A 19,305-nucleotide genomic window follows, 5' to 3' on the forward strand; every position below is an offset into this window, starting at 1 on the left:
GAAGCAGGCTGTGATGTTTTTTCTTCCAAGTACTTGAGGAACAGGTGCTTTCTTTTCCTGGTGTTTAGGAATGCAGACTTCACATTCACCACAGCAGAGTTTACTTCAGTAAGTTCACTACTAAGCACGTTTCCGACAAGGGAGAGTTTGTGAGCCCAGCACTGGATGTGAGCAACATGATCACCAAACAACACTTGCAGACTTGTGACACATTTGGTCATGTATCTGGCAGAATCAGTTACGAGTCCCATGATATTCTGGTACTTAACACCATACTTGCTAATACAGTCTGTTATAGCCTGAGCACAAGTTGTAGCGTCTGCCTTCTGCAAGAAACTAACGGAAGCAACTAGAAGTTTTGCAGTATCAAATATTGCTGTATTAACTTGAAACAGTATTACAAAAACACACCTTCCCTTGCTGTCAGTGGTTTCATCACATAGTATATACAAAGGATTTTCTGATGCAACATCTTTGACTTTGTTGAGGTGTTGTTCTGCCAACTGAGGTGTATATTTCTCCCTTAGAGTTTTTACACATGGTAAATCTCCACCACCTAAAACCAAAAGAAAAGTCAGATAATTATTTTATTTACAGATGATACTTTTTATAAAATACATTTTGTATAGCATATACAGCTATGTTTTATGCACTACAATCTAAAATATAATTAATTGACATACTAAAATCAAGTTATTCTATGATTTCTTGAACTACATAATAAACACAGGTTTGAATAAGAAATGCATCATTCTAATTATGGATTTTATAACCACATTATAACTGGAACTACATAATAAAGTAAATTTAAAAACTTCTCACCTTCAATGAATTCATTCAACCACAACTTTATGTTTGGATCTTCCAATTTTTCCAGGGGTATATTTGCTTTCGCGAACGCCTCAGTTGTCTTCAGTGCCAAGTTTTCAATGTCTATCTTTCGCCGTTTGACACTGTTGAAATTTTCAACAACAGATGTCTGCAATTTCCTATCGGAAGGACCACTAGAGAATTTTTGCTTGGCATTCACATGTTTGTCACTTTTTATGTGCTTTGCCACAGAATCTTTTCTCTCAAATGTAACTCTGCAGTTACAGTATTTACACATTAGTGTAACAGCATCGGATGCATAAATACCATCACTTTTGAACTCATCAGCTCGTTGCCTTGCACTAACCACATTTTTTGGCATTTCTTATGTGGAGCAATTAACATTTAAGCCTGGAAATGTTGATAACGGCAATGTTTACAAGGGTATATTAAAACAACAAGCAGGCAGCTATAAAAAAAATAGTTTGGTCGCCTGCAGCATAAAAGACGTTCTGAGCGCTAACATATAAACAGAGGATGTGGAGCGCCAGAGGAAAGATAGATGTTAGGCAAGGGGAGGGGGCAGCGGAGGAAAGATAGATGTTTGACAAGGGGAGGGGGCGGCCTTTCACGGCAGTAACAAAGCAAGGAGGAAGGCTGAGGCATCCTGTGGCGAGTTCCATTAGCGCTGTCTCCCTCCCTCCCTCCCTCCCCCCAATCGTAAATCCTTTTCAGGGAAAGTCCAAAGTGTCGTCACCTGTCACCCCCCTGTCCCCTCTCGCTTCAGCTTCACGGAGACATTTCCAAGGCAGTAAAACCAACAGCGTCAAAACAGGCATAAGTAACACAGTTTAGACGCAAAGCGTGTTGTTTTTCAACCAAGCTTACTCACCCAGCACTCTGCCGACATTTCAAAAGCCACAAAGAAAAACAAGAAGAGGTCAAAACTGACATAAGTAACGCACATTAGACGCAAAACGTGTAGTTTCTCAACTAAGCTCTTCCAGCCCTCTGTAAACATTTCAAAAGCCATAAAGAAAAATAACAGTGGCCAAAACTGGCACAAGTAACGCATTTTAAAGGCAAAGCATGTAGTTTTTCAACTAAGCTGTTCTAACCCTCGGCCCAGCATGTGAAGATACCGTGATGGTTCTTGGTATTGGGGAGAAGAAACGTAACATTCATGCTTTTGTGTTGAAATTCGTGACAAAGACGGAAAAAATGAGAAAATCACATTTTAGCTTCAAAACATCAAAATTCGCGTTATTTTTAGGGTTTATCGCGATCGCGATTTTTTCAGGTCCCTAGTAATCTGTATTTGTTATTTTATCACATGTAATCAGCATCACAAGCACATACCAAATGTACAAGCTTGCCGGTTTTCAATTCAAGGTTGAATGTCTCGAGGGTGCCTGTCACAATAACTTCTGTCCAAGGCCCAGAGAGCCAGTCATTGCTGAATGCGTAAACCAGTACTGTACTCGTAGTCACAAGCTAGTGAACATACCAAGCATGCTGTGTCGAGTTGAGACTCCCGCAGTAAACAGGCCATGTACTGAGTAGTGCAGTACGAGTGAAGAATGCATAATAAAGACAGTTTTAACAGAATACCTCTATTCTAATTTCGTAACTAACTAGTCGACCTGTAGCACAGGGTCCCTGATGGCTATAACAGCTGGGGGTATTCCTGTCAGGTAACACCTGCTGTGACCACGTGATAACGGAATGCCCTGAATAAGTGTTCGTGCTCTACCTGTCAACTAGCACGCATGACTCGCTTAAAATGCTAGTTCGCGCCTATGGCAACACCCATCACCATTACCAGCGGCAGAAGGTGGCACATCGAAAGTTGTTTAAACTATGTGATTAGCAATCAACAAACACTATATTGGTATAAATATTACAGCAAAGCATAAGGGCACAACTAAACTTACTTTAAAACCTGTCAGGGATATAAACAGTTTACACATCACAATAATAATTCTAATGTGTAGCAACAAACACTCAGATGATATTTAAACTATTTAACTACATATTATATTATTGTCATTTATGGATTTTGGACATTTTCTACAATAGATTTTATATCAAACTTAATGTTACTCTATATGTGAACATAGTCTATTTTTAAATTAGTCCCCACTCCTGATGCTAATACCGAAGCCCCTCTAAGAAGCATTGGCGTATTTTACAGTGATTATTATTTACTGTTTTATTACAAAAGTAAACATTGGCAGTAATTGTTATTTTGAGATCAGTGATTATTGGAAAATCATTTAATTTCAAATGACAATGATACCTGCGAGCAGAGTGGAGAGCAGCTGGTGCAGGAAGGCATGGTCGGGCGAGACTGTGGCTGCCTGCACCAGTGCCTGAACACTGTGCACAGCCTCTTCGCGCAGCTCACGGTCTGTGCCGGGCAGCATCTCAGGGAGCAGCAGGTGCCACAGCTTGTTCCAGGACGCACGCAGGTCGCAGCACGGGAATACTTTGCAGCCCGCCGCCTGCCACAAGCAACACCTCTCAGAGGGACCAGCAACAAGAATATTACATACAGAAAAACCTTAAAAGCATGAAGAAAATATGTAGTAGGTGGTATTAGTATGGACTTTAATCTTTGTTAATCATTTTTTTTGTTGCTGTGATATAATGAAGGTTTTTCAAATATATTCATTCCTTACAATAGGCTAACTTATAAAAGCACTTGAGACTAGGCTTGCTTGAGAGTTTACTTAATAACTATTTGCCTCAATGTTGGAGTATGAAATCACTAACTCAGCAATGCTGATACAACTCCTCCAAGTATCCAGCAAACAACAATCTAAACTAATCAGCCCCGTAAAACTTAAAATCCACAACTTTTGTTACTTAAAAAAGTAATTAAATTGCTAAATACTTTTTAAAATAAGTCACAAACAGCAAGTCACTGCAAGTAGTTCAGAATAATTTAAAACCCTTCTCAAAAGTACAAGTATAATGTACACAATTTAATATCAGTTAAAGAAACACGACTGTCTGTGTGAATCAGTGTAACGAGTACTGCTTCATCACTTCAGTACTATTTAATATCAGCGTGTGGCCTAAATACCCCTCAAAGATTTAAAAAAAATAGTTATGTTTTAATTTATCTCCCTAATACTGAATGAAAACATGTAAAAGATGTGAAAGAGTAGGCCACTAGACTTATTAATTTTATGGCACAACTGAATTTATTATCTGAAGGATTTATTGGCTTTATACATTTTTAATATAAGGAAAATATTTCATTTTACCTCTCATTTTTTTTTTTAATTTTTAAAAGTTTTTAATTTTAGTTTCTCCAGACTTACAGCATCACTCCCATTTCATGTGTCACGCTCAGGACGTGCCTTGACAGCAGGTGAACATCACTGCTGCAGTCTGCAGGCGACTGGCCTGTTCCACGGAAGCCCTTTCCGTCCACCCACCATCATGATGCTATGGCTGTGACGCTATTACTCCTCAAGCCTTGTGATAGCATGGGTTTGATTTTTTAATTATGTACTTATTTTCAATTATTTACTTTAATTACCAGTGTTGTAAGTTTATTTAATTAAATTTTGTTTTGTGTTACTCACACTTTATTCATTTTAAACTACCATGGGCCCCAGCATTGCGGGATGCTAGCTAGTTGGTGCGGCGCGGCACCACCATCGACTACGAGCCTCGCTCGTGTGGAACCTGATGTTGCCAGCCAGAGCTTTGTCTCGGCAGTGGTTGGTAGAGTCCCGTAAAAATGGTTTTATTTTTCCTTAAATTTCGTTTTGAAAAAATCAAATTTCGGTTTTATTTCGCTGTTTTGGTTTTTCATGTTTACTTTAACTTTTGAGAATGGTTTTATGACCTACAAGTTTTGCTTGGCTAAATAATAGTGGCACGGCGTATACTCGTATACTGCACTCTAAAGTCAACACTATTGGCAAATAAAAATTGTAGGCTTGAAACAGCTCGGCACGGCCCGCTGCCGCCTAGCGCGCTGCCTCGGCACGGCCTGGTGTCGCCTAGCGCGCTGCCTCGGCACGGCCCGGTGTCGCCTAGCGCGCTGCCTCGGCACGGCATGTCTCAACTTAGTATTCTTTTAATATTTCTTGCTGCTGTTCTTTGTCCCGTTGACGCCGTATTCACTTGCTCTGCGGTCGTATTGCATTTGCTGAGAAGTGTAGTTACGGCAGTTAAAGGTCACTGATTTTGCTTATCAATCGGCGTAGTGCCATGTGTTCATGTTTACGAGTAGTAGAGGTGTAAAAGTAACGAAAAAAAGTGTACCCGTATGTATTCGTTACTATAACAATTAGTACTCGTTACTATCGTGTCGCTACGTTACTCGTTACTTCTGATACCGCATAACATGCAATGTTATGTTGCAGCAACGAATCGAGTCGTATTGCGTACGCGTACAGTATGACGTCACGTAAATAATAATAAATAGAATATAAACAATTAACAATATTTGATAATTAACAGTTTTTGTTAACCAAGAAACAATTAAATCTCATTAGAGCGGTTTTATTATATTATCTCTTTTAAGATAAAAACAACAAAAAACGTGAAAATACGCGATAATAAATAACAAAAACATACATATTTCTAATTTGTAAAAAATACTTTCTTATAAACAGTAAAAAACTTGGACGACAAATTTCCATATTATACTTAATAAACAAACATCGTTCTTTGTAACGTAAATTCATCGAATATGCGCGCGCATGCGTAAAACATACGAAAAATGTGAGTAACGAAATCCAGCCGTGTGTAACGTTTCGTTACTCGATACTAGATGGCGCACCCGTTACTCAGTCAGTACCGAATACATACGGTTTGCTACACCTACAGCTCTAACGAGTAGGTTGCCAAGCCAGTCAAACGTAGTTGAAAGCATGAGGTTGTTAACTGTTCAACATGAAAGGAAGAATTAAAATTTTATATTTCTCTACAAGATTAATGTGTGAATACAGCGGGTTGAAAATCATGGCAGCTATATTGTGTTGAAAACATCGCCGGTATTTTTTATTAACTTTGTGTTGATGCTCAGGTACATTTTTCTCTTTTTAATTAGTTTATGATTGCAATTACTACTTTCGTTTCAAATTGTAATGATTACGTGACGGGAATACTGTAAATCATTATTTACTTTCATTTCTACAAAGCGGCCATGTTGAAACTTAGAAAAATGGCGATGTGCCGTCAACGTCGTGTTTACTTGTTTTTCGCGATGTCTTGCATGGGTGGTCTAATTCATTATTATCAGTTTTATTTCTCGATGCTGTGCGATTTCGGTGTTTTGTCGCGAATTAAGGTAAATTGCGGTGTTATTTCGCGATATCGCGATTCGCGAAATTTCCGTGTCTCTAGTGGTTGGTGTCGGACGCACCTTTCCGACCATGCTACATCTCGATGCACAACTGTGGCATACCCGATGGCAACGCTGATTTGCGAGGTGTCATCGAGCTGGACAACATTCTTGCACGTAAGGTGTTCATGGCATAACACCCAGCCGAGAACCCGGCTGTTTATGTAAGCACTTGTGTGCACTAAACTCTGAGCTCCATAACCTTTTTTTGGTGTGCACACTACTTTCGTGTTACGAGCACAAACTTAGGGCAAGCTTTCTTTTGTCATCATTGTGGGAGCCCTAAAGCCTTGGTATTAACGACTGTATTTTGCTGGAGCATGCCTCTTTTTTGAATAGAACTTTAAGGGGTTTCGTCTTTTGCACAGTGCAGTAGGTGAGCAGTTTACTGTGCGAGATGCAGGGTATCTCCCCACAAGCAGTTGCGACGCTCACAAGTGTCACGAGTTTTATGACATGGCGTGGACCGAAATAACTTTGTCAGCTTTTGGGCAAAAAGTGTTTTTAGTTTGATTTTGCAGATATGAATATGTCGTATGGCACTTTTAGACTGTTTGGTTGTGAACTTGGTTTGAGTTTGCCCCCATTTCATAAGTTTTTAGTTCATTACAGTACAACCCTGTTATAACATTCTCCAAGGGACCAACATAAAAAGATGTTATAAGCAGGAAAATGTTATAAGCAGGAAATCATCTTCACTTTGTAAAAATTACGCGTGGATTGATTAAATTAAAAATAATAGGTAAAACAACACAAAATACAGGAGTAATACACTAAGTACAGAAATAGAGTGGAAAATTGGTTAATTTTATTTATAGATAATACCTAATAATATGCTAAAGAAAAAAAAAATATTTTGTACGATACAGTTCAGAGTCGAAACAGAAATATTCAACTCTTTTGCAATCACAACACGCGTTTAGTTGAGGTTCCTGTCCACTTGGTTAATAAACTGAATTTTTTCAGCTACAGAATATATTTTCGCTTATATTTATCGGCCATCATAGCCGTACAAAAACCTGAATAAAATTTCAATACGGCGTATTTTAATTAAATACGACCGTGACTACAATAAGTAAAAAAAAATAAATAAATACGGTAAAGGTTAACCACAAACAAAAGCCGTGAATATATCCATAGAACAGTTAACCATCTCAAGGTGTTAAACCTTTGAAACAAAAACCAGCACCATAGACTACAGTAGCACTGTTTCCGACCATGTATCAGTGCACAAAATGCGCATCATAAGTATAAAGGAACAAGTCATAGGCTAAGTGCGAACAGGACGCCATATTGATAGTCGATCCGGTGCAAGTTGTGGAGTGTGTGTGTACCACGTCTATGGTGAACTACTCAAATGTAAACATCTGATGTTTGTATATGCGTGCTGTATTTTATAGCTATGGTTTCGCTCTAAATTATGACTTTGAAGGAAGGGATACTGCAAATTGTGGCAGTTATCAAAGCAAATTTGAACGTTAAAGGCGGGAATGTAGAAATTTTAATATTGTTACAGGCAGGAAATTAAAGCATTGTGATAAATGGAGAAATGACGGGACCATGAAATTATGGTGTTATAGGCGGGAAAATGTTAAAAACGGGAATGTTATAACCGGGTTGTACTGTATTTTACTTCCTATTCTACAAGCTATTTGGGTTGAGCTATACCTCTATATTTCGCACTGCATTTTCTCTTCAGCAAAATTGACGCACATGCACTGGGGAGTATGTCCCGCTCGCAGAAACATTCCTCAACGAACATCATGAACTGTTTCACCTTCACATTTCACACTTAAAGTTTACATGTCACAAACGTGTAGTGGCATAAAGACTTTTTGAAGTTTAAAAAAAGGAGAAAAAAGAGGTAAATCTTACACCAAAAGCACCATGTTCAGTGCCCATTGCGTCCTTCGCACTCGGTCGAACGACCGGTGGTGCAAAGCTACCATCCGTGGGATTACGCCTGAACGCCTCTAAGGCAGTATCCGTATCCCCCCTGAGAGAAAACGATAATTAAGAGTTCCTGAGCTGAAAGGCTAATGATTACTATACTAGGCGGTTCCGTATGTGTTGCGGCCGCTCACTACGCCCTTGTGAGCCACCAGAGGATTTATTGGACACAGAGTTCTATAAAACCACACTCTCCAGAAGAGTGTGACCTACCAGCAGGCGCAGGGAGTCAGTTCAGACCGGCAAGGAACAACACTTGCCTCATACTTTCGAACAACACTGCAGTGTTTCTCCACTGTCTGATTCAACAGTGCGACGTCTAGCCTCCTGTCATTTGTTGTTCCCCTTCCTCATCGGAGCGCAGTGTAGGGGCAAAGCCTATAAAACCCTTGGGCCCTGGTCCCTCTGTCTTAGTCTGCTATTATTTTTTGGTACAGGTCACTTCATTTTTGTCTTTATGTAAATTTTCACTCAGCCATGTTTCTTTAGTTTTTATTAGAGTCCGTTAGCTTTTCTTTGCGACGTGAACCAGAGGTCAGCATGGCCTAAGTTCTTTCTTTGTGAGTAACGTCTTTTATTAGTGCATGGTGGCTGCACATTAACGTAAAAATAAATGTCTGTGCACCAGTTTAATCGTATTTTCAATCACCGCTCAGAGCAGAAATTTCAGTAAAGTTAATTTTCGTGTGCTGGTGTTAGTGAATTGTGTGTCCCTTACAGCCATGTCATGCCTACATGAGTCTTGTGTGCCGCATTATTGCCTGTTGCTTTGGGTTTTGTATTTCTTTATTTAAATTTATCTTTTATTTTCTATATATTTTGCCTTTCGAGATAAAAACATTTTTGCTAGTTTCATTCACATGTCTGGCTGTAGCGTGCAGTATTCCTTATGCCGTTATGCCTTGTATTAATTAATTTGCCTTACAGTTTATTTATACACTTTGGTTCTTGCTTAATTCCTTGGCTGTTAATTGTTTGCATCGTAATTTTGGTGCACGCAGTTTGACAGCTAGCTTTGCGGTAAAGTCTAACCGAGCAGTGTAGCGTGCAAGCCTGCGCTGTTGAGTTTTCTCTTGTGTGGTTTGCCTTTCCACATCGTTTACTTGGGTATAAATGTCATGTCTATACTCACTTTTTGTAATTTATATATATATATATATATATATATATATATATATATATATATATATATATATAATTCCATATGTGTGTTATCTTTTGATAAACATCTATAACCAATTGAGTAAGAAATATCATGCTATGTTCACTGAATGTTTCTTGAAGGTATGCATTTGCCTAATGGATGTCATGAGTCTGTTTCCCTGGCAAAATAAATTAAAATTATTTTCTGTTTTGGAAAAAAGGTAAATTTTTTTTGTCTAGCTGTCTGTTTAGATGACGTGCTATTTAAAAATTAATATTTTTGTGCGTAATCCCATGTTTGATCTACTGATGTGGTCGCACAGCTTTCCAGATATTACTTGAAGCTTTACAGTGATGTATTTGTCATATTGTACATCGCTTATTCTTGATTAGCATCATTATGCTAAATTCCTTTGTACCTGAATGACGGTAATGCACATGTTATCCTTTTGATCAATAAGTTGGTTGTTGCCACATATGTTTATCTGTTCTTTATCTATTCAGAGAAGAAAAGAAGAAAAAGAAAAACTCTATTGCTAATAAAGTTTGAGGGATGTACTTGCACACTGGAAACAGGGTGACCCACCAGCAGGCGCAGGGAGTCCAGCTTGGCCCGGTGCAGCGAGGACCCCAGCTTGTCGAGCAGCAGCGGCAGGCACCACTCGCTGAACTGCGGAGAGCCCACGAGGCAGTTCTGCAGCGCTGCAGCCAGTTGGTCGCGCGATACTTCCTCCGGATCATCTGCCTTCTGCGAAAACAGCAAGATGACATCGATAAATTATTTATCTTTATCCAAAATAGTTCTGTTCGATATCACAACACTTTTTTACCTGACAAGATTAGTTCATCTTAGATGCACAATGTTTAAATAATTTATTTGTTCACATGAATTTGAGTAATTCAGACTCAGTAGTCTTGCTCTTCAAGCATTGAACTAAGCTAGAGCATGCAATTATATATTTGAAAACAAGTTTCAGAATAAGACAATTACATTTGGGTACAAGTCATTTCATTTGTATTGTATCATGTGATTTTGTTTTGCTTTTTGAGATTAACAACTTAGAATTATCAATTTACGATTTTATTTATGGTACTGACAGAATCACGAAACGCTTGGAATCATTAGTAATTCTGACATAAGCTGTATCTATTTATAACATTGAATGGAAAATACGTTGTTAACGAAATAACACTAAAATACATAATTAGTAATGTCACATCAGAATTATTTGAGATAGTTTTTCATGTTTCTTTAAAGTAAGGTGCCCATTCCAAGTATATGAAACTTAGTGTGATAGTCCTCAGAGCTAATTGTGGGAATTGATTTTATCATTTTCTTAGGAACACACACTTTAGTTTGGTACATTATTATGTTTGAAATACACAAATAAAACATCATCAAGATAGATTTATCAAACAATGTGCAGGCATATAGAGTTGTGTTTCTATAACACAGTATTAAAAGAAATTTAATTTTTAACAAAAATTGTGTGTATATTTAATTAAAGTGTTAAGTCATATTCATCATTTTCAACGGGTGCCTTAGGAACCTTACAACTAACTAGTATATAAAGCTATTTATGTGCACTGGTAATTGAAAAAAATTGCTAAAATAATATTAATATAAATAATATTACATTTCACTAAAGCAGTTACAGGCAAATATAATAATGCATACGCCACTGAGTGACACTCAGCCAGCCTGAAGTTCTCGCTGCAGCTTGTACACAGGGAAATACACAGCGTAATTCTTCTTCTAACGCAGCGTACACACTTCGCCCGTGCGCTGGCAGTTTGCATAGTTAAATGAAAAATCTCTGAAATATCAAGTCAGTGACCCGAGCTGCAGGAGACATGCGTGCGGCATCGCGCCCTGCATGCAATATCGTCGTAAACAGCGATACTCCTTACAGGGTCCTCCCCTCTAGGATGCATATTTATTAAAATTAATTCAATTAATTTCTTTCATCCCACAAGCAAACAAAAAACAATTTCCATGCTTCAAATTATCTCCACAAAACTTTCGGTCAACTCATTATTGTGCTGAAATTTATACATATGCTTCTTAATCAAACTTTCTCTATGCATTTGGAGACACCAATTTTCACACAAAATCTGTTTTGTCCTATCCTAATCAAAATTTTCACTCTAACATTTAACCAGTACCGTGCGAGCTACTCCTGCACTCTTTCCCAATAAACATTTTAACAAACATGAATCATCCTGGAAAATCAGTAATTCTCTGACTCCATCAACCTCCATACAAATTTTATTAATCCCTCAACATTGCTCTGAATTAGTGGGGGAATACGTTCAACACTCTCCAGTAAACATATTTTTCTAATTGACGCCAAATAATTTATTGCATGCTACCTTATTTTTACCAAACTCAGATCTTTTCATTATTTCACTTTTAAATAACTAAATAATTGGAGGTGTAATAAATCTTCAACTTCCTACTCCAGTGTCACTATGCCCCCACCCTCCAACTCCCTCAAAACTTGTTCCTTGGGTAAATAAAAAATCCAACTCAATATCATTTGTGTGAAAAGTGAAGTTACTACTAACAACAGTACTATCACCACTATCACACTCCAAACAGGGTGGCACACTTGAAAGTCGCTGCTGTAACTACCAGCTAGTGATTTTCGTCCCCACACCTGGACTGGCCCTCCATCTATCCTCAACGGCATTGTAACATTTAAATTTTAAAGTAATTAAGGGCACCTGGGCATTAAAAAGGGCTCCGACAAAAAAAGAATGAGAGCCAAAAACAACTGACTGGTGTTTAAATATCAAAAAGCAGAGTATTAAGGAAATGTGATAGTAGCAAAATATATAAAAATCACAGAAATTCTTCCTGGCCATTTAAGAGCAACTTAAAAGTAAATAAATCAGTATGACAAACCTATGTTTACAAGAAATACAAATGGCAATAAGGTTTTTATGAAAGTATCACCACCAAAATACATACATCTTAAAATATATCTTGTGCATGGTAATATACAGGGTTTGTCCGGAAAGTAATAGGACTGATTTTCTTCCGCCGCGACTGTACTTCGGAGTGTGCGCGCACCGACTGGATTCGGTAGAGGGGGTTCCTAGCTAACGAACGAGCGGTTGGTCAGTTGTCTCCGAGCAGCTGGAGAGTCAGGACAGGCTTTTTCGCGCGACGCGTTTCTGTGAGTGGTCCAAGCAGAAAATGTAGCGTTCGTTAGAGCAGAGGTACGCGATTAAATTCTGTGTGAAACTCGGTAAATCTGCGACAGAGTCGTTTGATATAATCAAGTGGGATTACCCAGATGATGCTTTAGCAAGAAGTGGTGTGTTTCGGTGACACAAGGCCTTTTCGGAGGGCTGGGAAGAGGTCGCCGATGAAAACCCTGCTGGAAGACCTTCGACTTCGACTAACCCCGACAATGTGACTCGTGTGTGCAAAGTTTTGAACTCAGACCGTCGACTGAGTATTCGTTTAATTGCCCAGATGTTAAATTTACCAAAATCTGTGGTTCATGACATTGTGACGGAGCATTTGAACATGCGCAAGGTGTGCGCGAAGATGGTCCCAAAAGTGCTCACTAACGACCAGAAATTGCGGGGAGTGGAAGTGTGCCAAGAAAATTTGAACATTGAAAGTGACCCCCAATTTTTGAATAACGTAATCACAGGTGACGACAGGTGACGAGTCATGGATCTTTGAGTATGATCCCGAGACAAAGAGGCAATCTTCCGAGTGGCACACGCCGGCGTCTCCTTGTCCAAAAAAGGGAAGAATGAGCAAATCCAAAGTGAAAACGATGCTTATTGTCTTTTTTTACATCAAAGGCATCGTCCACCATGAATTTGTTCCTCCTGGACAAACCGTCAACGCCAAGTTTTACGTGGAAGTGCTCAAGAGACTCAAACGAAGGGTCAATCGGGTCCGACTAGACATCGCAGCCGACTGGAAGTTGCACCACGACAACGCCCCGGCTCACACCGCCTTTCTTGTGAACAGCTACCTGACCAAGGCCGGCATTCCAATGCTTCCGCAACCAGCCTACAGCCCAGATGTGGCCCCCTCGGACTTCTTTTTGTTTCCTTGCTTGAAAAGGCCGATGAAAGGCGAGCATTTTGAGACGACAAGAGGGAATCCAAGCAGTTTGCACTGCGGCTCTCAAGGCTATTCCGGAGAATGCCTTCCGTGACGCCTTCAATGCTTGGAAATCGTGGTGGCAGCGCTGCATCGACGCAGGAGCCTAATTTGAAAGTTTTTAAAGAATTGTAACGATTGGCTCAATAAATTTTTTTTAAATTGACTTAGTCCTATTACTTTCCGAACAAACCCTGTATAACGTAATATAATTTAAGATTTTCCTCTTTGTACCTTTCAAAACATAAATAAAATCCAGTTTGAATAGTCCATCACAACATATTGCATGTTCACGTCTGCAAAGCTTCTTTCATACGCCCAATTTTAAGGAATTATGGCAAATTCAAAAAAGAACCACACTCTTAGGTTCCAGGAGAATTAACAGCCGTCACAACTTGCCAAACAGGGGATGGGGCTACACTAATTCGCATGTTTGTGCAGTCGACTCTAGTATTCCACTTGCGTGAAGGACATCCACTCACGCCCAAAATTGTAGATGATGAAAAGGGTGTAAACACGCCCAAAAACATTCAAGTAGCTTCCAAGGGGGGAAAAATAGAGAAAACAGATGGATATTCATTGGAAACTTAAATGACATTCAAATCCGCAATACTTGTATATAACATTTGAAGTATCGTGGTGGGGGCAGGCAAGGTACCTCACACTCCACCTCAACCTCAGCACTATACCAACAGCACGCAGACAAATAACCCCTTCTGTTAGGGGCACACAGAGCGTAATATGTGGTAGCCTAATCGTGAACAAGAAAGCAAAAGGCACAATTAGAAAAAATAGTATCAAATTTATTCAAATTATTAGAATCCAATAAAATCAGATTCAAAAATATAAATACGTAGTACAGATGCTAACAAGATGATATATATATATATATATATATATATATATATGTGTGTGTGTGTGTGTGTGTGTGTGTGTGTGTGTGTGTGTGTGTGTGTGTGTGTGTGTGTGTGTGTGTGTGTGTGTGTGTGTGTGTAAATACAGTAAGTGTATTACGTATACAATCCTTTAATATTCTGACAATAGGACCCTATAATAAGTACCTTTATAGCAAATACGACGCATATATGACCCAGTAAGTGCCAAGAGGCTTAGTTACGTTACATTTAACCTTCTCCAAAGAGGTGTGTTTAAGGGCACTATGGCACAATGACACCACTAATTTTAAAACAAAATATAAAATACCGTAACAATAAGATTACCGCAGTACATACTATTCTCAGATATGGGATTACCTACACTTGCATGCCCATACAATAGCGGTTTACAATACCCACGTGGGTGAGTACATGAGCCCTCAAACAAATACGTTGACGTCGTCCAGGGCTACGCCCCTCCTAAGCCCGATGTGACCCGTCCACGGCAGCACCCCTCCCTCCCACCAGCACCCTCTATTTCAAACGTCCCGCCGACGGCGAGCGTGTGTAGGTGAGTGTGTGTGTTGCGGCCATACAAGAGGCCAGTAATTAGAGTCGGTGCGGCTTCCCCGTAAATCCTAATTATTAAATAAGAATTGTCAACCTTTATTTTATCTTTTAATTCCCAAGGGTCGTATGTTTGCAGGTCCATTTTTCTAAACAGACGTTACAGCGCCACAAGCGACCGCTAAGAGAACTACCAAATTAACTTTTCATTATTGTAATTCTTTTATTTAGCTTTGTTAATTAGGTGGAAGGAGCAGAGGCAGTAACTTAATTAATACTGATTTACTAAATGTTTATTCATATTTCATTGTAAGTAAAAATGTAAATTGAACAGCTAACGGTAACGGGAGCGGAAGGAGGCGCCATGACACCCCCTAGCCAGCAGTCTAATCTTGGAACCGCCCGGAGTAGGACGCGTGCTGTACTTCGTCGCCTTCAATACTTGGTAAGAACTGATCTTTTAGCATCCGGCCGTGGAATAATTTCTCTGAATCGCTTTTAACCGCTTCGAGGCCTACTCCGGGTGAAAGACTCTTTAACGTAAATATTTTTTTCTGCTCAGCCGGGCTTTTGAAATCGACTGCGTTGCGAATCGTCGGTCAGGCCACGAGTTGACCTGGCCCTCCTCTAAGCTGATTCATGCCGTTGGCTTTTTAACCGCTTAATAAGTAAATATGTAAGAGGACGGAGTGAATAAAACTCAGGCGCATTGAAGTCTCCATCTTTAATTCTAACCACGTGTGTCCTTAAGGAGTGTATGGCGTGTGGGACGCCTAGAGCCCACTTGGGATAATTGTTTCATGGTGATAGCGTACCCGACGCTGAGAGCGGGTGTTAGGGCCACCGTAGGTAAATAGGGTTGCGTGTCTCGCCTCACACGGGCGACGTCACGACCAGGAGAAAGAGTCTCGCCGGGTCCACGTGCCCACGAACCACGTGGTGGCACCCACCACATAACATCTTTAATATTCAGCAACCTAGTGCGATAGCAACATAAAACCGTTGATTCTAATAGGGTGTAAGTAACAGTGCTTGAACACATCAATATGTATATATATAATTCAATAATTACAAAAGAAACGTGCTGTCTGTCCGGGCATGGAGCTGCGTAACAAGGATCACTAAGCACGGAACCTTAAGGTTGAGAAATGCGCGACCAAGATCAAAAAACAAAAAGGGGTCTAATTAGCATACACGAAAAACGTAAGCAAGCTATACAATGGGACCCGCAAGTCACCACTAAAGCAGCTATAAAGTAGTATAACGGCCACGCCCGCCGTCTAAGGACAATCCGAAACTCAGTGTCAAAACTAACGCAACTTCAGTACGCGTGGCCACAAGCAAGCTACCGACCATAAAATGAAGCTTGCCATCGTCAGGATGGCGACATCGCAGCACCACCGACGAAGACTGCGAACCCGAACAGAACAGCCCGAGCTTATGCTAAAACCAGAGCTATATACCCCAGCTAGAGGGCACTAGTGTAGCAGTCAGTAGGCCTGGAGAGGGGAGGAGCCTAAGTCACGCATCCGTCAGAAGGGAAGGGGGTGGGGAGGGGAGGAGCCGGCGGGCGCATGCTTCAAATTAACTATATTCATACCTTCAATTTACAAATGAAAGTACATACTTCTTATCAACTGTAGTCCCATCTCATATACAGCCTCTTCAATATCTGTGCATACAGAAGATACTTCGGTTATGTTGAACCCACGCACTATGACTTGCTTGCTTTGCACTTGTAGTTTCTGTTTAGTAAAATTGGTTTGATGGCAAGATTTATGCATTTATTAAACCAGATATCATAAATAATAACCTGGCCTTTGTCACAGCAATCTTGTTCTCAAAATTTATCCAAAAATACTTCCAACCTTGTTTGAACCCTTTAACTTCACAAAATCCTCATGCACGATACTACTATGTTTTCTGCAGTTGTCACTTACCCCCTATGCAAACAAAAAAATATAACACAAAGCACACGAGACAAATAATCTGAAGTACAAAGTTAAAAATAGCATAATCTTAAAAAAATGTTTTAATTATTATCTACACTGGTACATCTCCACTTCACTCCTCTAGCAACAGTTTCATAATTTCCTTACACACTATCAAAACTTTCTCTTCCACACAAAATAAAGAGCACCATTCATAGTTTTACACTAAAAATTTAAAGTTTCTTGATGTAAGAGACAAAACTACTGATTATCATCTATTAGAAGCAATCAGCACACACAAAATGTCTCTCCAATATGTGAGGCACTATCAGATCAAATAAACAAAAATTGTACGAGCATTAATCCCAAAGAAAATTAATTTGGGCTACAAGAGTGCAATGCCCTTGAAAAGTAACAATAACATAAAAAATGCAATAATACCAAGACAAATTTCCAATCATAAATTTGGAAGTACCATTCATAAAGACGTACTTCGAGGAAAACTTAATGAACTGCTACAATTGATTCATATTTGCAAGCATGTCTGAAATTATGATAATGAGAAGTCATAGTTGAAAAGAAATTACAAGTAAAGAATCTTGCATTTTTCAAAACAAAAAAAAATCCTTGATAAACATCAAGTGCAAATAAGTTTGCCAAAGACTGTCCTGAACCCAACTTACCAAGCGGAAGTCCACAGGGAAGTAACAAGCCAAAACTTCGAACATCTCCTCAACTAGGTGGCCCAATGGAAAGGAAGCTATAAACCTGGGTAGCCAGGAAAAAATAAACAAAAGGTTTCTGGGGTCACGTTCTCCATCAATCATAGAAATGATGCCTAACACCAAGTCTGGAACATCAGCAACCAGCTCTGGAAACAAAAACCACAGCTGTCATCAAACAACACATAGCCTGGTGTTTGGTGGCTGCAACCAGCTACTAAAACTGGGTAGCCACTCTTATGGCTAAACCAAATTTCAGGTTTTTATCCAGGATTTTTAAGGCAATTTATATATTATGAAAAATTACTGTGTTTACAAAAATATAGCTTACTATTTTGGACACAAATTAGAGCTCATAACACAGAACCAACTTAAACATTAAGTTTTATTATATATTGTTATTCAAAATGAAAAGGAACGTTTAAATGTAAAGTATTCCTGTAAGACTATAACATTTGTGATAAGTTTTCCTTAACCTAATTTAGTAGCACTTGTATGTTGTTTAAACTGACAAATCAAAAGCAAAATTTTAAGAAAGACAGAGCATTGGTATAATAAATAATACAGCATAACATTAGGGCACAACTCAAATTACCTACACAGGTGCCAAGGATAAATAGACATGACAATAATTATTAAAACTGTCATAAGAATTTTTGTTAGCTGAGCTTGATTAAAAATGTTTCCAGCTTTTAATTCTTCATAGAGAACTTCAATCTCAGTAATCTGCACATTATGAATTTTGAGTAATCCTGCGCATTATAATATTGTAGCCGTCTAGACTACGACTGAAAAGGAGAAAACAGGGAGGGGTTTTTAACTATAAAACCCAACGGAAGTGGACAACTGGTGCTGTAAGAAAATTATATAAGGCTTTACAAAAATATTATTTATTCATAGTAAAATGCCTCTAGAGCGAAAACATATGACATGCATAATATGGGTTAGTTACAGGTTAACAATTTAGCAATTTATAATAATAATGCGCTCCTTGTGCACTCCGGCGGGATGCAAAATTCATTAATAAATAATTAATACAACCAGAACGCAGCGCCACCGCCACAGTGACAGCCTTCGAGTCAGACGACCGAGAGACTGCCACGAATAAGCTAGGAGCCGAGTATATAGGCCCGGTAAACCACTCGTCAGAGAGCGCTGGTGAGGCGGCGGGGAAGAGAGGAAGAGGGGGGGTAGGAAGGGGAAGTTGGAGAGGGATGGGAAAGGAGGAGAGGGGAAATGAAAGGAGGGGAAGGAATGCTGAACAGTGCCGAACTGCTTCAATATAAAATAAAAATTGGTGTTGTAATTGGTAAAAGTTTAGTGTAAATTTTCTCCTGGTTCCATGCAGTTCTTCTTAATATTATTTCTACCAATCTTTGTATTTAGGACCTTCGTTAAAGGATGTTGTGTGCTGCGGTGTTTTGGAAACGTACTTAGTTTGCGAGTTTAGTAACTCCTGACAGAGAGTGCCAGAGTTGTGCTTCACTGCGGGTCAAAGGGTAATTTCACCAGCAGTGGAGGTAACAAAAGCAACAGGCTTCCCCCCCCCCTTCCACACATTCCTGGCAACCTATGTCACACGTCAAATCCACTGCTGAGGCTCAAAAATGGTTTAAGTTACACAGTTTTATAGGCACAGCAAGTAGTATTTCAATTAGCTCTAGCAGTATCCAAAAAAGGTATTTAAAATTAATGTACAGAGGGTGTGAAGTTTAACTAGCTCTTTTTAGCTTGCTAGACAAGCAAACAATACCTGATGGTTCTAAAATTCATGGAATTTCTCACAGAATTACCAGACAAAAAAAAA

At 39.3% G+C, this 19,305-nt stretch overlaps 1 protein-coding gene across 2 annotated transcripts in view; it reads right to left on the bottom strand.

Annotated features, from left to right (window-relative positions):
• LOC134530043 (MMS19 nucleotide excision repair protein homolog) overlaps nucleotides 1-19,305 on the bottom strand; it is a 125,996-nt gene that overhangs the window by 103,784 nt on the left and 2,907 nt on the right. For both annotated transcript variants that reach the window (XM_063364579.1, XM_063364580.1), the window contains exons 4-6: nucleotides 17,460-17,647; nucleotides 9,858-10,019; nucleotides 3,110-3,314 (exon numbers count right to left, since the gene is read on the bottom strand). In XM_063364579.1, coding sequence (XP_063220649.1) covers nucleotides 3,110-3,314; nucleotides 9,858-10,019; nucleotides 17,460-17,647 — 555 coding nt within the window. The remainder of the gene's footprint in view (nucleotides 1-3,109; nucleotides 3,315-9,857; nucleotides 10,020-17,459; nucleotides 17,648-19,305) is intronic.

Source organism: Bacillus rossius, chromosome 3 (assembly GCF_032445375.1).
Source record: "Bacillus rossius redtenbacheri isolate Brsri chromosome 3, Brsri_v3, whole genome shotgun sequence".
NCBI classification, from domain to species: domain Eukaryota; kingdom Metazoa; phylum Arthropoda; class Insecta; order Phasmatodea; family Bacillidae; genus Bacillus; species Bacillus rossius.